The sequence below is a fragment of the Dendropsophus ebraccatus genome, chromosome 6 (genome assembly GCF_027789765.1).
Source record: "Dendropsophus ebraccatus isolate aDenEbr1 chromosome 6, aDenEbr1.pat, whole genome shotgun sequence".
NCBI classification, from domain to species: domain Eukaryota; kingdom Metazoa; phylum Chordata; class Amphibia; order Anura; family Hylidae; genus Dendropsophus; species Dendropsophus ebraccatus.
The window spans coordinates 10,872,541-10,900,356 of NC_091459.1; the positions used below are offsets into that span (position 1 = coordinate 10,872,541).

Genomic DNA, 27,816 nt, shown 5'->3' on the forward strand with positions numbered 1-27,816 from the left:
CACTGTGAAATGAATGTTATATATGTTTAAAGCTTACCTGACACTACTCCTGCTGCCTTATCAGTGCTGAATTTCTCTCGAAGTTTGATTATCCATAATAATCAACCACTTGGTAAGGCTAGGTTCACACTGCGTTTTCATCATCCGTTTAACGGATCCGTTTTTCTTTTTTTTAAAAACGGATTGCAAAAAACAGATGCATTTGTGTGCATCCGTTTTTGATCAGTTTTTCCGTTTTTTTTTTTTTGACGCACAATAAAGTAATGTTGACACTACTTTTTTGACCGCTAAAAAAGACAGATCCGTTAAACAGATGCTGAAAACGCAGTGTGAACCTAGCCTAACGGAAATGTACACAACCTCCATTGGACCAGAATAGAGGTCACTGCATGGTTTGTTGTCATGGATACCTAAACTTCCAGATTATGGGAGAAATTCTCTGTATTTTCAGTTTAGATAGAAGTAGCTTAATTTGCCGCCTAATTCACCTTTATGGTACGGTCGCACACACTTAAGTTTCATTGCAGTAACAATATAAAGGACAGCAATGAAATCATTAATTACTGCAATGAAATACTGCCGGAATGCAATGAAAATGCATGTGAGCCTTACTCAATGGTCTCAACTACCTCTAATGTACTATTACTAAGCAATTGCCCTATACAGACTAAAAACCCTCATAAAAAGTTGTGCCAATTATCAGCCAGGAGCATTGCTAGAAACGACTCGGGAAAGTGCCAACTCGTCAGCTGATCACGTCTCTTGTGTGGCTTCAAAGTTTATAGCTGTTTACACAGAGAAATATGCGACCAATTGCAATATATTGAAATGGCCGCACTAACAATACAGTGATTGTTTATGCGGCCTGGCCAAGTGGTTGATCCTGCCTTTTGAATGAGTGCCCATATTGGGCCATGTAAAAGGATCCTAAATCAGGTAGCCTGTGAATTTGGGGAAGTTTCAGTCATACCAATAAGTTACAGTAACCAGTAACCCAAGAAATTCTACAAGTACAAGAACAAATATATACAATCTAGAAGATTATGGATCAGGGTTAAATAAGGCAAAACAATAAATGCCCAGAGTTACTATTTAAAAGGATTATAAAATATTAGAAGGAAAAAAAAAAACATGTTTTTATTTCCTTAAAAGCGGCTCTTGTCCATAATTTGTGACTAGTATATCAGGTGTTAGCAAGAATATTCGCGGCCGTTTATTTCTTCCATTAGTTTATGCAAAAATTTGTGCTCTTCCGCATAAAAGTACCTTGGCTCACAGATTTATTAACAACTAAAAGTACTTGACATTACATTACAGTCTTCAGAGCTTCACTATGTAAAACTGTTAAATTGCTGCAATTATTTCAGAATTCTTAAACTGCTGCAAAAGGAAAGTGAGTTATTTAGGGTGTTTTTACATGAAGCATTCCTAGAAAAGAAAAAAAACATGTTTTTCTTCTGCTATTCCTGAAATGTTAAAAACATAAATAAAAAATGTGGAAGCAGAAACTATACTGAAGTATAAAAGACACTTACGTGAGTGATCTTCACTTAACCCACCATTTGATGTTTGGTATTTCCCCCCCCCCCCCCCCCCCCGCCTTCCCCAGACACTTTACTATAGTCTTTTATAAGGTAGGTTTAAAAAATTACTGAATAAAGAAGGAAATAAATAAACACCCAAAATATGCCTGTAAAACTGCCGACAAACTCCACAGACCAGTTTAAAGAAAACCTTAAACAGGCACAGTAGTACAAGAGAATATAAAAAAAAAACCTTTGTACTGTATCACATTAGATATCAAGCATCTTCCCTTTCCCCCCTTTCTGCTAAGCTGACATTTACTCTCAAAAGCAGCTTAGAAATTACTTTGGTTTGGTCTCAAATCAGATGATTCAATGGTTCAATGATTGTAGGTTGAGACTATGGTAACCTAAGGCCATTGTATCTTAAAGTGAATCTGTAAGGGCATGTAGCCATCCCCAGGTCCTCACGCCTGGTGCCAGTATTTTGGAGAAAAAGTTGTTTCATTTCTGCAGCGGTGGCAAGACGGGGAGTCAATGTGGCGTGGCCTAAAGCATCTGTGCCCTAGGCATGCAGCGCCTCTTTCCCGGCCTCTCTTCATTTTAGCATGCCCCTGGACTGGATGGAGGTAGGGAGAGAGGTGCTGCAGGCTTAGGGCACAACACATTGACTCCTTGTCTTGCTGTGCCACAGAATTAAAACAACTTTTTCTCCAAAATACCGGCACAGGGAGAAAAACCAACCTTAGAACCGGATACAGAGCAAGGACCTGTACAACGTGGTACTGACTGTTTGGGGGTGGCTACATGTCCTTACAGATTTACTTTATGGGGCCACTGTGCTTCTTTGATGCAGAACTAAACACAAATAGACAAATAGATGCGGCAGCGAAGCAGGGGGAAGTCATTATTATGGGGGACTTTAACTACCCAAATATAAACTGGAAAGCAGAAACCTGCAGCTCCAGGAAGGGAAGCGTGTTTTTGGAAATAGTAAAAGATAATTACCTTTCCCAACTAGTACAGGAACCAACGAGAGGGGGGGGCCTTCTGGACCTGATCTTAACCAATAGGCCAGACAGAATATCAAAAATAGAGGTGGGGGGTCACCTAGGTAATAGTGACCATAATATATTAAGTTTTCAATTATCCTTCAATAAAATAATTAGCAGAGGGGGTACAAAAACATTAAATTTCAGGAAGGCTAATTTCCAAAAACTAAGAGAGGACCTTGGGAACATAGACTGGGACAATGCCTTCAGAAATAAAAGTACACAAGAGAAATGGGACATATTTAAGAGCATCCTGGGTAAATCGTGTGAACGACACATACCATATGGGAATAAAAGTAGTAGAAATAAGAGAAATCCAATGTGGTTAACTACAGCTGTAAGGGGTGCAATAAATGATAAGAAACAAGCATTCAGACTACTAAAACAAGAAGGTAGTGGGGAAGCATTGAGCAACTATAGACAGAAGAATAGAATGTGTAAAAAGCAAATAAAAGAAGCAAAAATAGCAACAGAAAGAAGGATAGCCACAGAAAGTAAAACAAATCCCAAAATGTTCTTCACTTATATAAACAACAAAAGACTTAAAACTGAAAATGGTGGTTGTCGTCTCCCTAGTGGGGGTTTTTGCCTTCCCTGGATTAACACAGTAGGGTTTCCCTAGGTTAAACCTGATGGACTCTTGTCTTCTTTCAACCTTGTTTACTATGTTACTATGTAACTTCCTATGGCAGCACTGGCAAAGGTTTTTTTTGTGCAATTTGACTCTCTATGAATTAGTGGAGTATAATACCACTTCCTGGTTCTGGCATTCTCCCCCCCCCCCCCCCCTTAATTTAAAAAATAACAGCAAGAGCATATCGGTGCAGTAAGATTGGATTCTCTTGCTGTTTCCCTTAAAGTGTCACTGTCGTGAATTTTTTTTTGCAGAAATCAATAGTCCAGGCGATTTTAAGAAACGTTTTAATTAGGTTTATTAGTCGAAAAATGCATTTTTATCATGAAAAAGCAGTTTGAAGCTCTCCCCCCTGTCTTCATTGTTCTCCTATGGAGAGAGCTAAAGAAAAGACCAAAACAGGACAACAAAGAGTTAATCTACAAATACCTCACCCGTTATCTCCAGTGACCGTCACCACTGACCTGTCTGACCTCTGATTACAGCTGTCACCCAGCTCTGTGCCTGTAATCCTCTGTTATCTGCTTTCTGCTGCCGGCTAACTCCCTCCTCCCCCCTCCCCTCTCTATTGGAACAGACTGGGTACGACTCATGCAACAAGTCACAATTTCCTGATTTTTTTTTAGTGAATGGAAAAGTGGAGGGAGGGGGGGACCTTGAAAAAGGCTTTTTACATGCAGTAATGGAATATTTGGCTAATAAACCCAATTACAAAATTTCTTAAAATTGCCTGGACTATTGATTTCTGCAAAAAAAAAAAAAAAATACGACAGTGACTCTTTAAAAAAAAAAAAAGGCTGAATATTTTTCCTAAAAACAAAACAAAAACATTTGACCTTTATTTTAACATTTACAGATTTATAACTGGGTTTACACTACGTATATTTCAGTCAGTATTGTGGTCCTCATATTGCAACCAAAACCAGGAGTGGATTAAAAACACAGAAAGGATCTGTTCACACAATGTTGAAATTGAGTGGATGGCCGCCATTTAATGGCAAATATTTGCTGTTATTTTAGAACAATGGCTGTTATATTGAAATAATGGCCGTTATTTACTGTTATATGGCCGCCATCCACTCAATTTCACCATTGTGTGAACAGATCCTTTCTGTGTTTTTAATCCACTCCTGGTTTTGGTTGCAATATGAGGACCACAATACTGACTGAAATATACGTAGTGTGAACCCAGCCAACATAAAAATGCAGGTATAATCCTCAGTTAGCTAATAACCTCATATACTGAATCAGTCCACTGTGTCTGTCAATATCCTGTCCAGTATACAAATATTTTAGCAGCAACATATGGTAATTTCACTCTTGTCCACATAGGTCCTTAGACTTGTCAATCTATTTGTAAACAAGATTATTATTATTATTATTATTATTATTATTATTATTATTATTATTATTATAAGACTTGACTTTCATGCAGATTGCTGGATGATATGTGCGGCACTGTGCTACAGTCTTTGGTTACACATCTCCTATTACATATGAAGATGACTGGCTGATGAACAAATGTTTGCTTGTTTGTTTGCTGGAGGTTGGCCTTATTACACAAGGTGATATTGGCTTTTTTCTGTTGTTGTTTTTGTTTTTTTATTCTTTTTTGTACCAATGGCAAAAAGTATAAGCAACACTCATCGAAACAAAGCTTTAGGCTATGTTCACACATCGTATGAGACCGGCCGTTCCGTGACCCGGCCGGGTGATCTTTCCGGCCACAGGGTTCTGATGTGGGCGCATCAGTGCACGCCCGCATCAGAACCTCCCGCAGCACACAATGAAGCAAGCAGCCGGAGCCGCTTGCTATATTGTGTGAACTGACAGGGTTTCCTACGGCCACAATTCATTGAATTGCAGCCGCAGAAAACTGACATGTCAGTTATTTGCGGCGGCGCACGGGATCCCGGCTGGAGCGTGTACGTAGCGATCTGACAGCGGTCTTTTACTTGGAAATCTTCGGCTAGCCCCGGACACCCCACAGAACCTTTTGGATCGGCGAATCAAAGGGCAAAAATGAAGAAATCACCACTCCGTACGGGACCGCATGTTACGCTACGGGCGTAAGTTACATCATTTTCGTCCTCAAACAATGGTCTGGTTCATTTTTTACGGCGCCGCATACGATCCTGGCGTAAGTTCTTACGTACTGTGAACTGTGCAGCCATAGATCGTATACTTTGCATTGTACGCAAACTACGTAAATCTCCGGCCACTTATTCACGGAACGCGCTGCGGCCGGAAACTTACCTAGTGTGAACATAGCCTTAAGGTGCATAAAAGGTCATCATATCTAAAAAGTTAAATGTAGAAAGAAACAGTATTTATTAGGCAGGGAAAAGTACAGTAAAACAAATAAATATCACTAAAATCGTGGAGCATGGGCTATGGACCAACCCAAATCTCATGTATTGTCACTGAGTGTGGTGTCCTCAGACGTCTGGCTCAAAATCTGGCACAAAAAATGCCAGTGTGATTCCAGCTTTAGGCAATGTTCACACACCATATTTTTTATAACAAGAACGGCCATTGTTTGCAATTAAAACAATTACCGTGCGTTGAAGTAAATTGTATTGTATTGAACAATGACAATGAAATAATTGACAAGTCTATTATTTCCGGACATGGTGCATTCAAAAGTTGTTTTTCACTGCCAAACAATGGTCACTGTGTGTGAACATAGTCTAAGGTAATTTTTTTTCCCCTAGCTGAGCTATAGCAATATTGCTGATCTGCAATGGTAAACTGGTAGATTTTACGTTTCACATTCTTTAACAAGAAATGACTTTAGACATCTGTCCGAGCACTTACCTTCCCAGCGCTCATCACAGACAGTGAATAATACTGTTTTGTTGGCTAAATCTGGAAACACACTTTTACACTCCATAACGATTGCCTGAGGGATCATTATAACGCAGGATACGATCCAAATAATTATGATGCTGTTCCTTGCTCTCTTGGCCGTACTTTTAAACATTAATGGATGGCAAATTGCATACCATCTATCCAAGGCGATACAACTGAGTGTTAGCACCGACACAGAAACTGACACAGTCTACAAAGGAAGATTGAATAAATTAGATACTTGCCAATAAAACTTTCATTTACTGTACTTCTCAACACTTTGTTATTTGGGTGACTTTTATTAACAATGTGTTTTACTGTGCAAAACTCGACATTTGGCAGTTTGGTTAATTGACCAAAATTCTGAGTAAGTTCTATGTTTGAACCCTAACTTTGATTTTTTTTTGTCACAGAATTTTTTAACCAAAGCACAGGCCATAAATATTATACCCATGGGGGTAAACTTGCAGTACTGACCGGAATTATCTTTAGGCCTGCAGAGTTCTGATGCAGGCGCATCCGTGCGCACCCGCACCAGAACTCCCCACTGCACACTATGGAGCGTGCGGCCGGAGCCGCTCGCTCCACTGTGTGCACTGACAGGGTTTTCTGCGGCCGCTATTCAATGAATAGTGGCCGCAGAAAACTGATATGTCAGTTGTTTGCGGCGCCACTAGGGATCCCGGCCTGGAGCGTATACCATGTGTATACGCTCTGGCCAGGATCCCATAGACGGCAAGGTAACATATATTTACATAAAAATCATGGCCATTGGTGCAATGTGCAACAATGGCCGTGGTTTTATGAAAATATACGTTGTGTGAACATAGCCTTAGGCTATGTTCACACAACGTATGTGTTGTAGAAATCATGGTAGTTGCAACAATGGCCGTGATTTATACAGCACACACGTTGTATTGAAAGAATAGGATCCCGGCCGGTCGGAGCACACACGTTATATTGAAAGAATAGGATCCCGGCCGGACATGTCAGTTTTCTGTAACCGCTATTCAATGTATGCAGTGGGGAGTTCTGATGTGGGTGCGCATTCACCTAAATATGGTAGTGCTGCAAGACCTAGCACCATAGCCCTTTTAAATTACCAAAAAGCATCAAGGGGAAGAGTTGGACACCCATAGATATGCAGGACATACAGCAGCTGTACTAGAAGACTTGAGATTTTTTAATAGAAGTAAATGAAAGATCTCTGGCACTTTCTAACACCAGTTTATTTGAAAGAAAAAAAAGATTCACTTGAGTTCCCCTTTTAAATATAGGATAGCATTTATTGTTACTGTATTTTGTATAGAATTTAACAGCAAACTTGTATGTCTCACTAAATGGAAGAAAATGAGGTCTATCTCATTTAATTTTCCCCAGGATTTCAAGTTAAAGTGTCACTGTCATTTATTTTTATTATTATTATTTTTGTAGAAATCAAGAGTACAGACGATTTAAAGAAACTTTGTAATTGGGTTTATTAGCCGAAATATGGATTTTTAGCATGAAAAAGCAGTTTGAAGCTCTCCCCAATATCTTCATGGTTCTCTTATGGAGAGGGGAGGGGTTGAGGGAGATCAGGCACCAAAATAGGACAACAAAGAGTTAATTTGCAGCTACATCACCTGGCTATCTCCTCTGAAGTCAGCACTGACCTCTCTGACCTCTGAACATCGGCTTTCAGACAGATCCCACTGTGTAATCCCTTGTTCTCTGCTCTCTGCTGGCGACAAATCTCCCTCCTTCTCTCTCCCCTCTCCATAGATTACACAGGGCACGACTGATGTAAAAGAGTCGAGATTTCCTGATAATGAGCAGTGGATGAGAGAGAGGAGGGGGAAAGGGGAAGGGGGGACCTGGGGAAAGTCTTTTTGAATGCAGATAATGGCAGATTTGCCCAATAAACCCAATTACAAAGTTTCTTAAAAATTGCTTGAAGTATTGATTTCTGCAAACCCCCCCCCCCCCAAAAAAAAAAAACCGACAGTGACACTTTAAAAAAAGTTTTGTACAATATTTTGGTTGAGGGTATTATTAAGCTCTTCAATGCTTAATCTTTGGCAGAACATATGAGATGTTATCAAAGATGTAAACAAACTGAAGATGTAACATGTTTATTACTTCACCAATGGCCGCTAATTGTAACATTATCTTACAGATTTTTGTTTTACAATTATTTTTGAAATTATCTGTCAATGTTATAATTTGTACAAAATTATATAAAGAACATGTAGCCTGTGCTAGGTAGTGCAGGGTAACAACAGGAGTGGGGAAACCCCTCTCCTTTTTTCCCCATTGGAAGACATGATACAGTCTCGAAAAGTACAAAGGAATGTAGGAGTGTGAAAGGGGAGTGGTCTGGTGACAGGGGAGCAGTCAGAAGGTAAGAGCAAGCAAATCCAGAGAGGAGGAGTCGGAAGAATACTACGAAAAGGGAGTGAGAAGATACGACCCATTGTGATGTCACTTCCTAGATAACAGGACCCTTTGTGTCATTATAAAACGGAGGCTGGCGGCACTGTCCACCGCGGAATTCCGCCACTCTTGTTCTGTGTGCACAGGGCCTAACACGAATCACATTGCAGCCCAAACAGAAAGGTTCTGATTAAGTAAACAGGCCTAACGGGTCACTTTTTTCACTTATAGATACGGGATACTGGGTCACTTTCCTCAATTAATAAATGACCAAGGTTAATATTTTTGACTCTATGATTTGGACTGAAAATCTGACATTTTAGATTAGTTTTCTTTAGAACGTCCTTTACAGAAAATTCTAAAAAAAAGGTTTCCCCCAACCTTTACATATCTCCGGCATAATTAACACATTTGACACGCTCAAGCAAATATCATCCATTATGTTATTTAGATTTTTATATCTATCTACTGTTTTAGTTGGGGATTGTGGTAATTAAAACAAAAACAAGCAAAGACACTATACCTGTAAGTAAGGAATCACTTTGCAAAGAGTTTTTCCAAAGAACCAAGTTTCAGTTATATCAACTACCAATGTTGCTGGAAGACAAGTGATGGTGACAAGCACATCTGCAAGTGACAGGTTGACTATAAAATAGTTGGTCACGGTCCTCATGTGATGATTCTTCCAAACTGCAACACAAACTAAAAATACACAAATTTAATGCAATTGAAACAAGAAGTGGTAAATAAATAGTTTCAGTCTGTTGGATTACAAACCGGGGAAGATTTATCAAGGACTGCACACAAATACAAAGTCCATTGTAAGAAGAAATAAGATGCAAATAGAAAGTGTCCATAATAAACCCTCTGTTACCAATTTATTTTCTCATATGTAATGCACAATGCAATGATCATAACTAGAGATGAGCGAATAGTGAAATATTCAAAAATTCGAAATTTGATTCGCATAGCCCCTAATATTCGTATATTCGATCGAATATCGAATCTCATTATAGTCTATGGGAGAAAAATACTCAGGACTTTGAAATCAATTTTGGACCACTTGGAGGTCACCAAGTCCACAATGACACCTCAGGAAATGATGTAAAAAACTCTGGAATGCATCTGGGACACCAGGGGAAGCATGCCTGGGTGCATCTAACTTTTGGGGGTCCTTTCCTACCCAAGGGCCCTATTACACGGGCAGATTATCATTTGCTAACTATTGTTCGCTAAACTTCGCTAATTTTTAGCTGTAATTCCACATTCGTTAGCTCAAGTTCTGCATTTGTTCACTACTCACTTTAATCGCATATTGTTCACTGTTTTGCTTGGATCAGATGGAGTAAACGATCGTAGTAATGTTCGCAATAACGATCAGAATTAACGACTATACTTCTGTGTAATATGGTGAATGATTTCAGGTTGTAAAATGTAGACGGGTGCAAATTGTCCACAAAAACCAATCACAGCTCAGCTTTCAGCACTGCTGAAAGAAAAGAAAGCTGTAATTGGCTGTTATGGGCAGTTTTCCCCAGTCTAAATTTTACACCGTTTGATAAATCTCCCCTACTGTCTCAAAACACCTTCTAAATCTCGGCTTTCTATACTTTTAGCCCTAACAAGGTCTTTTAGGGGTCCCTTCCTACCTAACTTCACCTAAAAGCTTTCTCTCCCTGGTATACAGTCTCTCCCTCTCTAGCTCCAACCAGCAAGTGACACGAATCTGAAATCACTATTCTTATAGTCAGGAGGTCACATAGTTTAGCCAGCCAATCACTGTTAGAGGTTTTTTTTTAAAGTCCTGCCTATTCCTAGTGCCTGTCCCTCCCCCCTGCATGTTTATTGGCTGGAAAAAGTACATAGGGAGGTGGGAGGGCAAATCGAATTTTGCTGCATTTTCATTCAAATATTCAAAGGAAAACGAATAGCTTGAATAGCGTAATATTCAGTTGAATAGCTATTGGATTGAATACTATTCGCTCATCACTACTCATAGCATATTTAAACTTACTTGTCCCCTGTCCACAGGATCCTATGCGGCGTCGCAAAGAAGTGACATGTCAGTTTTCTGTGGCCGCAATTCAGTGAATTGCGGGGGCAAAAAGACCTGTCAGTTCACACAATAAAGCGTCTGCTTGCTTCATTGTGTGCTATAAGAGTAGATAGAACCCTGTGGCCGGAAAGATCATCACTTAAGTACCGTCCGGGATTATCTTTGGAGAGACCGGCCATTCCATGACCCGGCCGGGTCACGGAACAGCCGGACTCTTACGCCGTGTGAACATAGCCGTATACTGAAAAAAATAAAAATAAATGACGCTAGTGTATCCAGGGTGATCCTATAAAAATACTAACTTATGTTAAATGGAAACTCTGATAGGCTATAGATGACACATGCTACTGTATGGCATCTATCACAGGTATCCATTTACCAAGCACCTAGGAAAGGTCTAGCTAGTCACTATTAATCTATGCTAAAACGTCATTCCATTTATCTTTCTGAGCTTTTTGCAGAGTGGTAAGAATGCTGATAGCCACCCAACTCATATTTCATGGATTGCAAGGAGAGATGAGACCTATTATAAATCTGGAGCCAGATAACCCAGGATTGTTCATTTATAATCGGCGATGTGCACAGTTTACCTTGTGACCCGTGCACCCATTAGTATGCCTAAACCACTCTCCTATAGAAGTCATTGAGAAATCTCCAAACACAAGTCGTTTGTGTCCGTGTGGTGGATTCAATGCAAAGTAAATGCTTTGAGCAGCAGTTCAGGCCATATCTTGTACAGAACATAAAATTAAATAAAACCTACTACCAGAAAATAAAACAAATTAGAGGAAATTCATATATGTTTTTCATTAGTATAAAATCTCTATCATACACATTCCATTTATGAAGTGAGTAAACAAACAGATGTGAACTCAATCTGATTAACTATAATATTTCATGATTTTTAAATATCTTTCACCTCAAATCTTGTCCTGCTAATAGCCCCCTAATGCGCACGGAGCGCTGATGAGGAAGGTATGTCTCTTACCTTCCCCCTCGGCACTGTTCTAGTGCAGTAAGTAGTTGAATCCAGAGTCGGAGCACCATTAGGAGCACTGCCCCTCCCCCATCGCACTGATTTGGCCCACCCGCTTCATTTACTATCATTAGAAGGAGCAGGCCCGCCCAGTTTGAGGGGGTGGGGCAGTGCTCCTAACGGTGCTCCAGGCCGTAGATTCAAAAACTAACTTCATGGAAACGGTGCAGAGGAGGAAGATAAGAGACATATCTTCCTCCTTGGCACCCTGAGTGCATTAGGGGTAAGACACACACCATCCTCCTCATCATCCCTGGCGCTATAGCGAGCTATAAGCAGGTTAGATTCATCATACCTGCTGATAGTTCCCCTTTAAAGTAACAAGAACTAACACTTATTGATTCAGTCAGCCATTATCGCTTTAATTTAGCCATATTATGCCATCATAGAAATAGAAGTTATTTGTTATAATTAGGTTGACACTGGTTAGTAGCTGTCAAAAATCAAATGTACATTTAAAAAAAAGCTTTAAACCTCATTACAACAAATATTATTTCAGGAGGTCGATATTATTGATGCTTATTACACCCAGCGTAGGTAGAGACCTCACAAAATGGTTTTGGTAATAATACCAAGGTTCTAAGTGTTAATCAGGAAGGCTGAAAGAAAATGGACATGAACATGAATATTGCAATTATTCTACAATTACTGAAAGTAATCAATAAAACTAGAAGCTGATCTTAGAAGAGGAGTCAGGTTCAGCCAGGTTTGAGAACAGCGTTTTAATGGTAATACAATAATTATTAAAACAAGAGATTAATTTTAAATCAAGTTTAAAACTTTGAACAGAGAAATCTCAGGAGTTGTTACAGGCTCGGAAATTAGAAGATTAACTATGTGAACAGGCGCCATGTCATAATGCTGGTCAGCTTGTTCCAAGCTAGCCCGGTTACTGTCTGCCATAGCACATTGTTAGACGGCTTTATCACCTAAAACTTGTATGGATGTAAACAAAATATGGTATACAGTAATTGTGATGAATTATAGAAACCCATTAAAGGGGAACGATCAGCAGGTTAGACAAATCTAACCTGCTGCTAGCCCCCTAGTGCCGAGGAGGAAGGTATGTTTCCTATAGTAAGTCTCTTACCTTCCTCCTCTGCACCATTCCCTTCTGTTAGCAGTGTAACCTTCGTTCTGGAGCACCGTTAGGAGCACTGTCTCGTCCCCATTGCATGAGCCGTGCCGCTCCAAAGATTATGATTAGAAGGAGCGGGGCAGCTTGTGCGATAGGGACAGGACAGTGCTCTTAACAGTGCTCCGGACCGAAGATTACATTGCTAACAGCATGGGAACGGTGCCGAGGAGGAAGGTAAAACACGTACCTACATCCTCGGCAGGTACCCTGTGAACAAGAGGGGCTAGCAGCAGGTTAGGGTTGTCTAATCTGCAGATAGTTCCCCTTAAAGGGTTCCTAACTCATCACAAATATTGTATACCATATTGGCACTCTTTGACATATTGCTCTTAAAAGTGCTCTAGACCAAGCATTACACTGCTAACCGCATGAGAACAGTATAGAGGAGGAAGGTGAGACTCATACCTTACTCCTTGGTGCCTCATTCACAGAAAGAGGATATCAGTAGGTTGGATTTGTCTAACCTGCTGATAGTTCCCCTTTAATAAGTCATGCAGCCTTGGGCCATGTTCACATAGCGTAAGACACCGGCCAATGTCAGAGATGATCCCAGCCAGAGTGTATACTATGTGTATACACTCCGGCCGTGATTCCTTCTAGCGTCAGCACAATGTAAGTTCAGTATTAATCACAGCCGTTGTTGTAAAATAACAGCACATATTTGCCATTAAATGACGGCCATCCACTCAATTACAACATTATGTGGACAGAGCCTTTCTGTGTTTTCAATCCACTCCTTGTTTTGGTTGCTATACAGCCTCAAACATACAGCCTCAAATATACGTAGTGTGAACATAGCCTCATGGTGTAATGGGAAGAGGTAAACTTGTCTACCGGTGGTATTACCTTCCTATTAGAGGGGAATCAGGCAACATATGAAAAAACCATATGCACAATAACTAGGCAATATATTGCTTATAATGTGATCCCCTTTATGAGATATTTGTCTAATATCTTGAGAACCAGAGATGTATGTGATGAACGTTACATAAAACTAACAAGATTAAGCTACAGATTTTAGTCAGCCTAGAAACATTGTTCTCATGAAGGATTTGCAACTATGTGAAAATTTTAAAGGAACAGGAATCATTCAGTGCCCGTTGTTTATTTGAACTCTACTGGCAAAAATAGGAATCTCTCCTAAGGCTGTGCTCACACACACTGCAGTTTCATTGCAGTACTGGATTGGTACTGCAGTGTTTTTACTGAAATGAGTCTACAAAACAGTAAAGCATCAGGACTGCAATAAACACTTCCTTCTTGAACTTTATTTAGTCCTTTACCAGATTTAAAGGTTTCCGAAGGTTTCATAAATCACTACCCCTAAATCCTTCTCTTCTGAAGTCTTTGCTAACACAGGACTGCCAATATAATACTCAGATAGAGGATTCCTGTTCCCCATGTGCATTATTTTACATTTGGAAATATTGAACTGCATTTTCCATTATTTGGACCACTTATCCAGCAAAGCTAAATCATTTTCCATATTACTGACACCTCCAGGAATATCAACCCTGTTGCACACTATTGTGTCATCAGCAAACAGACAAACCTGACCTACCAAACCTTCTCCTAAAGTATGTCACTATCCTTACCTACAAACCCTTCACCTATGTCACTATCCTTACCTACCAAACCTCCTTCTATGTAACTATCCTTACCTACCAAACCTTCTCCTATGTAACTATCCTTACCTACCAAACCTTCTCCTATGTAACTATCCTTACCTACCAAACTTTCTCCTATGTCACTATCCTTACCTACCAAACCTTCTCCTACAGTATGTCACTATCCTTACCTACCAAACCTTCTCCTATGTCACTATCCTTACCTACCAAACCTTCTCCTATGTCACTATCCTTACCTACCAAACCTTCTCCTATATCACTATCCTTACCTACCAAACCTTCTCCTATGTCACTATCCTTACCTACCAAACCTTCTTCTATGTAACTATCCTTACCTACCAAACCTTCTCCTATGTCACTATCCTTACCTACCAAACCTTCTCCTATGTCACTATCCTTACCTACCAAACCTTCTCCTATGTCACTATCCTTACCTACCAAACCTTCTCCTATGTCACTATCCTTACCTACCAAACCTTCTCCTATGTCACTATCCTTACCTACCAAACCTTCTCCTATGTAACTATCCTTACCTACCAAACCTTCCCCCATATCACTATCCTTACTTACCAAACCTTCTCCTACAGTATGTCACTATCCTTACCTACCAATCCTTCTCCTATGTCACTATCCTTACCTACCAAACCTTCTCCTATGTAACTATCCTTACCTACCAAATGTTCTTCTATGTCACTATCCTTACCTACCAAACCTTCTCCTATGTCACTATCCTTACCTACCAAACCTCTTATGTCAATATCCTTACCTACCAAACCTTCTACTATGTCACAAACAAAGATATTAAAAAGAAGGACCTAGAACAGATCCTTGCGGACACTACTTGTAACCAGTCTCTGCTTGGAATATATACCATTAACAACCCTCTGGTATCTCTCCTCCAACCAACCACAAATCCACTGAACTATCCAGAGATTAAGCCCAATTTTCTCTAACTTCTCTATCAGCTCTTTATGGGGAACTGCATCAAAGGCTTTGCTGAAGTCCAGATATGCAATATCCCGTCACCTTCATCCAACACTTTTGTGACATAGTCAAAGAAATCAATGAGATTAGTCTGATATGATCAGCCCGCAGTAAAGCCATTCTGGTTTGGATCAATCAAACTATTGATTTTTAGGTGATCCATCATCTTCTTTTTTTAAAGTTAAGGGATCATCTAAAAGTCAGTACTGCAAACAGTACCTGCGATCAGTTAAAACCAAACCTCAAATTGAAATGTCGTATCATAAAGAGAATTTTAGGGCCAAGATTCTGTACTGATCAATTTCTTTATATATCTTTTTAGCATCTGGAGCTCTTTTTTACTCAAAATCCCCTTTATAACAACCTCTGGAAAAAATTATGGAATCACCACACTTTGAGGATGTTCTCCTAGTTTTTTTTTTTTTTTTAAATCTATAGCCAATACTCACAGCAATGTGTAACAGTTAAACATTCTGGATTTGTGAGACTTACCTAAAAAAATGAAAACAAATTACTGGTGTTGTTGTTATTATTATTATTATTTATTTTTAGGATCAAGTAGAGGAAAAAACTGTCTGGTGTTAAGTTTCTTGAAGAGCAGTTGACAATGTATGAGCTTCAGGTGGACATTTTTTTTTTTAATTTCACTATAATTTTTAATTTAATTAATATCTGGTACTGAACATGTCCTTCAGTTTACAAACCTTTGAGTTGATGTCCTTGAGTTGATAAAAAATATATATCTATTTCTCTTCAAATCCATTTTCTATTACCTAGGATCCTTTCTCCTTGAACACCAGCAGCCGCATCCTCTGCTCATCAAAGCCTTCTTCTACTCTCCTAATGTTGTTGTCTTGACAGAGAACATGTAAATGATACAAAATCATGCTCTTAGTGCCCCATACATAGATAATGGGCCTAAACACACAGCTAAAGTATCATTTTACTGCCATATACAAAGATAAATTGTCCCATCAGTGACCTTCACACAACTAAGTTGGCCCCTATATTAACAGTATGGTGCTATGCCTTGACTTTTTAACTGTAAGTACCTAATGACGTGCTTAACCCCCTCATGTAAGGAATAAGTAGATATAGGTTCCTGCTGCTCATAACCCGTACAGTAGGAATGTGCATATACATTCCTGACTGTGAAGGGGTTTGATGTGTGCAGGACCTCTGCAGAAAGAGCGGCCCCGCACACATCAGTGTCCCGGGAGCTGAGGATGATGAGAGGCAGCTGCAATCATGTTGTCTGCACAATTGCAGCCATTTTTCCAGCTATTTCAGCTTTGGGGAAATTCCTGCCTCCAAGGGACGCTATTGATTGGACAGGAGGGCCCGTGGTGTAAACTGGTGAAGAATACTTAACCCTTATACAGAAAGTGAGCTGCTTCTTGATCCACGGCGTGAGCTAGGAAGCCAGCGCCCTGCCTAGTTGCCCAGGCAGGGTGGGCGAACGTGGTCCTAGGTTTGGCATCCAATTATAAAGGATTGTTTGGTTAATTAATCAATTGGTTTGAAGTTCTGTTCTGCCAAACAGTAGTTACCTCTTAATAAACACTGCGGCCGGTTTAAGCTGCTCACTTTGTCTGTCATTTATTTAATCTTAGGCTATAAGTGATTTGTGCCTCTGATCCCGTATCTGTCTGTTTAGGCTGCAGTGTGATCAGCATCACCAGGCGCATCAGATTGCATATAATAAGGTCTTTTGGTATATCACGTTTTATCAGTTGCTGCTTATCCAGACTAATCTATAAATATGAAAAGCGTGGAATTTTTTAAATTCATTTTCTCTGCTCTTCAGTTCTCCAGCACAAATACGGCAGGCGAACAACATATATGAACAAAGAGGGGAGCTAATATATTATAGCATGGACAATATCAGTAGAAAAAGTTACTTAACAGTGGACCAGACTAACTTGGTGGTGTTGTGCAAACCATAGGTACAACACAAGTAGGCATTTATGTTAAATCAGTCCGCGGCCTGGCCCCTGGCCTGGCCCTGTCCTGATGACGAAGCACAAAAATTCAGTTTGGAATTGACCATTGTGTGGTGAGCCTTCAGATGGGTTACAGCGGTGGGATGGCCGGTCACTTGTTAAATGGAGGTGTGACACCACTCCTGTGATGGATGGCCGAGATACAGTTGGACCTTAATAATTATTACAATTGTTTATTTGTATAGCGCACACAGATTCCACAAAACGTCTCCTATCTGTATGTTTTTAGGTGTGGGAGGAAACCAGAGTACCTGGAGGAAACCCACGCAAACACGGAGAGAACATACAAACTCTTTGCAGATGTTGCCCTTGGTGGGTTTGAACCCAGGACTCCAACACTGCAAGGCTACAGTGCTAACCACCGAGCCACGGTGCTGCCCCTTAAGGTTTTGTAATGTGACACAAGTGCCAGGTGGGCACACAGGTGTGATGGCACGCCTGCTTTTAGGCCAGGTTCAGACTATGTAACTGTGCGGCTGTATTTGCGGCTGTAATTGTGCGGCGGTATTTTTGGTGGTTCATGCGTACGCTGGAAAGTATAGGATATACGGCTGCACAGTGCACACTATGTATGAATCTACGGCCCTATCATAAACGGACCCGTAAAAAATGAACAAGACCATTGTTTGCGGCTGGAGATGCTGCCGAGGATTGACAGGCGGTCCGTACGGAGTACTTCAAAAATAGCCGGCAATGATGCCGAATGCCGATGCCTCTAATAGTTAATATATTAAATGAATAAAACACATTCTCTTTGTAATAAAGTCCCTTTCGTTAATCAATAATTTAATTCTAACGAATCCATCATTTTGCAATTAAATATACTGTTAAAATAAATAGATATATAAATAAATGTATATTTATATATATATTTATTTTTTGACAGTATATTTAATTGCACAATGATGGATTCGTTAGAATTAAATTATTGAACAACGAAACTGAATTTATTTCAACGAAATTGTGTTTTATTAATTAAATATTAATTAGTACAGGAAGCTCCATAAGCCGTTAATTCATATGCCGGCAATAGAGCTTTCTGTACTAATTATCACTTTACTTTAATGAAAACATCAAATGTTTCTTCTAATTATGTTATCACAATAGCATTACTAGAAGAAACATTTAGAATTATATGTGCGCTCAGCTGATTGGCTGATCGGCTCAGCGCACATATAATGAGCCGGTCCGCAGCACAGTGACTTCATTGTGCTGCGGACCAGCGAAGAGGCAACATCGGGGTGAGTATGGAGCTCTCCCCACTCCCTCCCCAGCACTGCACCCCTCCCAGCAAGGAAGGGGGGGTCAGTTAACCCCTTCCTTGCTGGGATGGGTGCAGTCTGACATCAGTCTGGCCCCCAAGGGGTTAAGGGGGATGCAATACATCCTCCCTTAACCCCTTGGGGGCCAGACTGTAAGCAGCGATCTGTAAAGATGCTGCATACTGTAAGGAGCACAACACCGCTCACAATGATGGGGGTTGTGCTCCTGTTTGTGTGTTTTTTGTGTGTTTCTCCCTTTTTGTTTTTCAGATATCGGTATCCTGGGGATTACGTCGGATTCCGTGGACTACGTCGATGACCAGCGTTTTTTTAAAGTTTTTTTTTTTAATAAAATGGTCAATGAGGGGTGTGGGGGTGTTTTTATTTGAATAAAAAATTTTTTTTACTTGTGTCTTGTCTTTATTTCTTTACTTTATAGACTTAGTAGTGGAAGCCGTCTAATAGACGGAATCCATTACTAAGTTGGGGCCTAGTGTTAGCCGGTATAAAATGGCTAATGGGTGGGAAGAGCCATTGTTTTAGGCCCTCCCCAGCCTAAATCTTACCAGCCTGCTGCCGCCCGGTCCAGGAGCGCCAATTTTGACGCTCCGGGACCACTGGCACCCGGCTCTTCCCAGTACCCCTGGTGGCATTGGGTACTGGGGTAATAATGGGGGGTTAGTGTTAGGCATTTTATACCGGCTAACACTAGGCCCCGACTTAGTAATGGATTCCGTCTATTAGACTGCTTCCACTACTAAGTCTATAAAGTAAAGAAATAAAGACAAGACACAAGTAAAAAAAAAATTTATTCAAATAAAAACACCCCCACACCCCTCATTGACCATTTTATTAAAAAAAAACATAAAAAAAAACGCTGGTCATCGACGTAGTCCACGGAATCCGACGTAATCCCCAGGATACCGATATCTGAAAAACAAAAAGGGAGAAACACACAAAAAACACACAAACAGGAGCACAACACCCATCATTGTGAGCGGTGTTGTGCTCCTTACAGTATGCAGCATCTTTACAGATTGCTGCTTACAGTCTGGCCCTCAAGGGGTTAAGGGAGGATGTATTGCATCCCCCTTAACCCCTTGGGGGCCAGACTGATGTCAGACTGCACCCATCCCAGCAAGGAAGGGGTTAACTGACCCCCCCTTCCTTTCTGGGAGGGGTGCAGTGCTGGGGAGGGGGTGGGGAGAGCTCTATACTCACCCCGATGTTGCCTCTTCGCTGGTCCGCAGCACAATGAAGTCACTGTGCTGCGGACCGGCTCATTATATGTGCGCTGAGCCGATCAGCCAATCAGCTGAGCGCACATATAATTCAAGATGTTTCTTCTAATAATGCTATTGTGATAACATAATTAAAAGAAACATTTGATGTTTTCATTAAAGTAAAGTGATAATTAGTACAGAAAGCTCTATTGCCGGCATATGAATTAACGGCTTATGGAGCTTCCTGTACTAATTAATATTTAATTAATAAAACACAATTTCGTTGAAATAAATTCAGTTGCGTTTGTCAATAATTTAATTCTAACGAATCCATCATTGTGCAATTAAATATACTGTCAAAAAAATAAATATATATATAAATATACATTTATTTATATATCTATTTATTTTAACAGTATATTTAATTGCAAAATGATGAATTCGTTAGAATTAAATTATTGACCAACGAAAGGCACTTTATTACAACGAAAATGTGTTTTATTATTTTAATAGATTAACCATGAGAGACAGCGGAAAACTGCAGAGGATCGCAAACCCCGGTAATAGCAATTCATGTAAACTGTGTTCCCTGCTTTCCCAGATGCATCCAGAGGTGTTTGCATCACTTTCTTAAGATTTTATTTGTTATTTTATTTGAACCAGATTTCCAAGTAAATGACCGTATGTTTTGAGCCGCATGTCTATTTTTTCCCACGGCTGTAGTTTCATCCACACATTTACAGCCGCATAAAAAATACAGCCGCACAGTTACATAGTGTGAACCTAGCCTGAAGGTGTAAGGCCGGTTGTACCCTTTTCCCCGTGGTCGTTGTCCTGTCAGGTTGCTACCGGGTGCCTTGGGATAGTGTAGTCACGGATGATGCAGTCACAGGTGGCCAGAGTGGTGTAATGACCCTCCCCAATTGTAGGACCCGCCACCCACAAAAAGGGGAAATGTCCCAAGGTTGCGGTGTATATGCTGTGTAGGTGGTGATAAATAATCACAGACTCCGTGGATAACGTTGACTTGATTTACTATTGGCAAATGTGCAACAGGTAATACAGATGAGCTAGACTTTTACAGTAACTTTGCTCCACCCGGATCAGTTCCTAGCTCTTTGGCTCTTTAGTGGATACTGTCCTGCACTGTTGTTTCTCTTAGTCCATGGCGTGGGTTGAGGTGATCTGTTGGCTAGTCCTCTCCTGAGAGGGTTAACACTGCATTATACGGGGTATAGGCACTGAGAAAGAAGTTTGTAACAGAGCACTGTCCTGTGTCCTACCCATGTGGGGGACTGACTAAGACTACTCCCCTTTCTTACGGGGGGGACCTGGCAGAGGGCCAGGGCCCAGGTAGGATCACCGTGGAGAGCAATCCGGTCCACGTCCTTCCTCCGCAGAATCCCAACTAAGACTACTCCTTCACCCAAGGGACTAACTTCCTATCCAGCGTGTAAGGTGCGCTGTGGTTGGGTGGAAAGAATGCAACAGAAGAACAGAGACAAGAGGTGATGGGGCAGAAGAAAGTTAAGATCCTACTGGTCCACAGATTCTGGTACACACAAACACAATTACCCTTTGAGACACTTTAGCTGTGCAGCTTCTACCCTTCAATACATAATATAGCAACATCTAGTGGTCATCTTTTAATACTGCTTTGGCTGCAATAAGACCACAAAAAGTACAGACTTTTGCGAAGGGTGTGAACAACAGTAACACCGTTAGTGAGACACCACAATTGGACCATATATACAGCCACGGTGCAGGGCTCCAAAAAGAAAGACCTCATGGGTATCTTTCTTGGACGTTTATTCTAAGTTGGCTTAAAAATGAGCAACACATTTTGGTGTCGGACTGACACCTTTATAAAGCTTCTCCTCACTACAAAATTAAGCCTAGTGTGAATAAATGTCTAAGAAAGATACTCATGAGGTCCTTGGAGTTCTTTTGGGAGTCCTGTGCCATGGCTGTATGTATGGTCCAATGGCCAGCACAACTATGGAAAAACAGCCTCAAAGGTCGAGTAAAAACAGCAACTAAACTGCCCTGTGTAAGAGCAGCCTTACTTTTTAATTAGAGACATGTTTGCTACCTTTCTTTTTTAAACAATGATGGTTGTTCCATAAGTTGTCTTCCTCAGTATGTTCTGTCGGTGTTAGAGAGATGCGCCTGTCTGTTCAGGTTGAGACATGTCTGGACATATAATACACACAGTAGCAGTTCAGTGAGATGAAAGAACTGGAAGTGACAGGACGGTAAGTGCAGTACGGTGTGGGTGTACAAAGAAAGTGAGAGATTTGGAGCTTCGTTCCGTGATTGAATTCTTTACAAAGAAAGAAAAGAAATCTATAGAAACCCATGAAAGGATTATTGCTGTATATGGGGATGATGCACCTTCCTATAATAAAGTACAGTTTTAGGCCAAGGAGTGTAAATGAGAATCAATGGAAATCAATGAAATGAATTAAAGATGATCCCCTGTTTAGGGCCACCTGTCGAACCATCTTCAGAGAAAACATGCTGTTGAGTAGAGGCCGTGATTTAGGAAGATAGTTGGATAAAAGTCAGTGTTACAGCTCAGGAATTAGCCATTTCAGTTGGCAAGGGTTTCAGGATCATTAATAATGTTTTGATGATGTCAAAGGTCAGTTCCCAGTGGGTGATATGAAATATTTGACACCTTAGCAAAAAATATGTTGCCAGCAAATTTAGCCAAGAAAATTTTGACATTTTTAGAGAAACGGAAACATAGAAGGTTGTCGGTAGAAAAAGCCTCCCTGCTCCAACTAGTCTGCCCTAGTATTTCCCTTCTTATTACCTTAGGATAGATATATGTTTATACCAGACAGGCTATTGTAGATTTACCAACCACATCTGCTGGAACTTTGTTCCAAGCATCTAAAAAACACTTCCCTCCAGAACCTTATTTAGTCCTTTAACATGTTTAAAGATTTCGACCATGTCCCCCTTTTTTCTTCTTTCGTCAAGACTATACAGATTCAAATCCTTAAAGTGAATGTACCGCTAAGTACATCACTTTGGTTTTTTTTTCCATGAACAGACTGGTGCCAGTGCGGGGATGCTGGTGGCACTTTTTTTTTTTTTTAACCGTGCCCGATTCCAACACGTGCCGGTCTATTCCCGAGGACTGGCCTGAGACTCAAAGTGACAAAATTCCCTCCCCTCTGTTATGTGGCTCCAGTAGAATCAATAAAGCCGCATTCGCAGAGGGGATATACTGTAGTCACACTGGGGGCCGGCGGGCCTAACCCCAATGCTTTGTGCTCAAGGAATTCACCGGCACTATACACAGGAGACAGGCAGCAGTTTAAAAAAAGTACTGTGCCACCTGTACCCCTTCATCGGCCCCAGTCTGTTCATGTAAATCTTTCCTGATAAGAAAATTCAAGAGACTTTTATTCTCGATTTGTTACAATTGATGAAACATGGGTCCACCACCATGATCCAAAGCCCAAACTTCAATAACTGTGGGAAGTTCTTTACAGTTTAGTGATGAGCGAATACTATTCGATTGAAAAGCTATTCGATCGAATAGTATGCTATTTGAACTATTCGAATGTGGCGCTTTTTTCCAGCCAATAAACATGCAGGAAGGAGGGACAGGCACTAGGAATAGGCAGGACTTAAAAAAAACTCTAACTGTGATTGGCTGGCTAAACCATGTGACCTCCTGAATATAGGAATAGTGATTTCAGATTTGTGTCACTTGCTGTCTGAAGCTAGAGAGGGGCAGACTGTATACCAGGGAGAAAAAGCTTTTAGGTGAAGTTAGGTAGGGGGGGACCCCCAAAAGCCCTTGTTAGTATAAGTATAAAAAACAGAGATTTAGAAGCTGTTGTCAGACGGGCAGTGTGTTCACACATCTACTGATAGTGTATATGGCTGTATACTGTGAGTTTAGGATAATAGCTGTTATCTTGCTACTACTGATTTGCGCAGTCTGCGTCCTGTAAAGGCATTGACCAGCCCTTTAATTTTATTATTTATTTATTGCTACTACTGATTTGTTGTTATCGTTGATTTTCGTTATTACGTATTTTACACTGCACCTGACCTCATACGTACGCAAGTGCGTACTGCTAGACCAAAACGTACGCTTCTACTCTACGTTCATAATTTTTTCGTGAATCTTCGGCGTACACTTGGGAAAATTGGGATGTTGCTCATCACTAGTGTTAGATGCAGCCAGGCATGCTTCCCCTGCTGTCCTATATGCATCCAGAGGTGTTGGCATCGTTTCCTAAGGTGTCATTGTGCACTTAGTGACCTCTTAGTGGTTGAATATTGATTTCCAGGTCCCAAGAATTTTTCTCCCATAGACTATAATGGGATTCGATATTCGTTTGAATATACGAATATTAGAAGCTGTTCGAATCGAATTTCGAATTATTGAATATTTCACTATTCGCTCATCTCTATTACAGATGTGTTACTTCATGACAATGTGCCATCTCACAAGTCACAAGCTGCTATCAGGGAAGGCAGCTTCACAGAACTTAACTGCCCGCCATATTTTTTTTCTGAGATTTCAGCTTGGGCAATGATTTTCTTATGATAATGCAGTCAAAGGATCGGTAGCAGGGTTCCGCAGCAAATAGTCTCCTTCTGTTCTGAGGGCATCTGAACACTAGAGACGAAGTGGAGTAAGTTGAAGTCAAGGGGGATTACATTGAAAAGTAGTAAGCTCAATTTTCTCAATGTTGTTTTTATGCAAAAATACTGCAGGCCATCACATGTTTCTCAACGTCAGTAAACTAGCCAGACTCCGGGAAGGAACAACCAATCGGGGGGTGGAGGTTTTCTCCAGTCAAGGAAGCCACTATCCAGAAAGCCACAATAAAAAAAATTGACAGGACTTTGTAAAGGTGTTCAGCAAGGTATCCATCCTTAGACAGCTGTTTTGGGATATTTGCCCCTCATCAGTGTAGAGTAGGGTTCTGGCTAGTGGGAGCAGAGCCTAGTTGTTTTTATATCCAGGTAGATAACTCATTGACGACCCCTTGTATGTTCTGTTCTACTGTATACTAAGCTTTGTATTTTCATCTACTCCTTTTTTGTATCCATGTTTTTTATTCATGCATTTTTGAACACTTGACACAACACTAGTTCAATTTGTTTAGTTACTTAACCCCTTTGCGTCAGTAATCTGTATATATACGTTTCTACTGCACATACCCCGTGGAGTAGGAATGGATATATACGTTCCTGTACTGACGGGGCTTTGTGATGAGAGCGAGATCGCTGCAGGGAGAGCAATCCCGCTCTCCTCTGTGTCCAGCGCCAGAGGTAATGAGAGTCAGCTGCGATCCCGCAGTTGACTTTCATTAACCCTATAAACGCCGTGATCTACAGCGATCACGGTGTTCAAGGTACTTAGTGACAGATATAGTGATCGGGACCCTCGCAGACAGGCGAGGGTAAGCTCCTTACCTCCGTCCTGTTGAATCCACGATCTATGTGTAGAGTCTGCTCTCAGGCAGGCTCTATACATAGATCACCGATAACACTGATCTATGCTATGCTGTGGCATAACATAGACCAGTATATGCAATCTAATGATTGAATATTTTACAGTAAATAAAAGTGTTTAAAAAAAGTGTAATAAAAAAGTTTTTAAAAGTATTGAAAAAACCCTTATAATCCCCTCCCAATAAAAGTTTAAAAGACCCCCTTGCCCATTATTAAAAAATAAATAAATAAACATATTACATATCAAAGCATGCGAAATTGTTAGATCAATTAAAATGTAACTAACATTATTCTTTCTGCACGGTAAATCGTGTAAGCGGAAACAAAAAAAAAACGCACCAGGATTGCTGATTTTATTAAATTATATATCACAAAAAAATTAATAAAGAGCAATCAAAAATTTTCTGTTACACCAATATGATAATAAAAACTAGAGATCATGGTGCAAAAAATAACCCCCCAACCAGCCCTGTAGGTGGAAAAATAAAAGCGCTATGGCTCTTAGAAGGCGGGGAGGAACACTGCATTAATTTGACCCCGATTTTGTGCATCAAAGGGCTCTGTCTTGAAGGGGTTAACTACGGAAGCCTATTGTTATCATCGATACAAACCTACGGTGTCGGGAAAAGAAGCAATTTAAAGTGTATTCAATAGAAAAACCACCAGTTTCACGTACATTAAAAAAAATATGCATCACAAGAACACTAGATGGCTCTGTGCTATCATGAATGAATCAAAAGTAGACTGCTGCATATAACCCACGTGTCAAATTGTTGTTTGGATATAGTACATTTTTATTGTCTGCACACAGCGGTAAACCAAACCCAACTGGCACACAAACCCACATTAAGTATACAAGGAGATAACAAATACCTACAGGTTGGAAACTTTGAATTTGATGAATATCAATGAAACAAACCTCAGACGATATAAGGAAAGCTTATATATCCTCTAGACTAGGGCATGACCTTGTGATTTAATACCCATTACACTTTAAAGATTAGGCTTGGTAGGAGGCAGACATGCATATTAGTTTTATGAATCCAGTCAGAAAGCAATTATAGATTTGATCCTGGAATGGCGGGATACCTCTTGCATATTCGCTATTGCAAGACACCATGAGAACTTCAGAAGCGTAGTCACCAATATTTGAGAACTCAATTAACTATATTATTCTGTATGTCTCAGAGTATAGATCTTCTATCTGCATAATGTTCTTTGCTTCTCCTTACTATATATAGAAAATCAAATATAACCATTGCCATAAGTTATAAAGAAGCCATTACCCAGTCACTGCATAGTTCCAATGTTGAAGAATCACTCAATGCTTAGAATGTTTTATCTTCCGAGTGTAAAACTTAATTATTCCCTTTCAGGAATAGTGACATGATGGGAAATGGAAATTATATGCAATCACTGTTCTATTCTAAACATAACATCAAAGTGCACCTAGCTAATAGTTACTGGATGCTTTACTATTACACAAAGAAGATGATGTACAGAAATCAAGGCTGGTGTTGGCACTACTGTCAGTGGGACACAGGTGCAATAAATGATCACATAGACCTTCAAAAAATCTAACTGTAGCAGAATAATAAACACCAAACATAAATATATCTATCACCCAACAGCATACTGCAGAACAAACATACTACCGATATCCCATCCAGAGCATACCAGCTGTTATATGCAACAAACAAAATAAATGTATTTTGCAAATAGAGGTCACTTACCTAAAATATTTCCAATTAGAGCGATGATAAATACTGCAATATACCCTGCGATAAGCACCCATTCATATTCCTTAGGGTGTAAATATTCCCTCCAGAGATAATGTAGAAACTCATCATCATAATCAGAAGATGGGTTCAAAAGTGGCTCCTGGGTGACATTAACATCATGAATAGACCAATTCCGATAGAGGAACCCATCAAGCTTCGTTCCTGGCATGCTTTTCCAGTTATAAGTGCGGATCCTCTAACCTTGTTGTTAAAATCCATGAAGCGGGGATAAATTCCAGCGGACTGCTCAACTTATACAGGTGCAAACAAAAGCATCCTTTTTATAGATGTCACAATCCATTCCAGAGAAGGCTTTGGAAGGGTTTCTCTAATGTATGTTAAAGGCACACTAACTTTTCCCTCTAAGCTCGCTGTGCACACGCCATTAACTCACTAAACATAGTCGCCTTTCAGCTTGTAGTAAATGAAAATAAATCACAGCTGGGAGGACAGAAGAGCGTTCTTCTTTCTCGGTGTTTAAATCCATGTCACTGGCTTCAAGTGCAGGAGCTCCCACTCTCCCCTGTAGCCCATCCCCTTCCATACTGCTTAAATGCTAGAGCAGCTGTAGGAAGTGGTCCATCACCTTTCATTTCACACATTGCAAGATACATTTACTGGTTATTCCCACTATATGATAACTAAGCAGTGAATTCTTCCCTTCTTCATATGTAATACTGGATTCAGCTATTTGTTAATTGTAAAAGGGTTCATTTTCTGCAAAAGCCGTTTTATTATATT

General features: G+C 40.3%; 1 protein-coding gene across 1 annotated transcript in view; it reads right to left on the bottom strand.

Annotated features, from left to right (window-relative positions):
- The window catches only part of HCRTR2 (hypocretin receptor 2), a 48,234-nt gene extending 20,990 nt beyond the window's left edge, over positions 1 to 27,244 (bottom strand). The window contains exons 1-3 of the mRNA XM_069973420.1: positions 27,028 to 27,244; positions 8,998 to 9,176; positions 6,027 to 6,270 (exon numbers count right to left, since the gene is read on the bottom strand). Coding sequence (XP_069829521.1) covers positions 6,027 to 6,270; positions 8,998 to 9,176; positions 27,028 to 27,244 — 640 coding nt within the window. The remainder of the gene's footprint in view (positions 1 to 6,026; positions 6,271 to 8,997; positions 9,177 to 27,027) is intronic.
- Between the last annotated feature and the right edge of the window lie 572 nt (positions 27,245 to 27,816).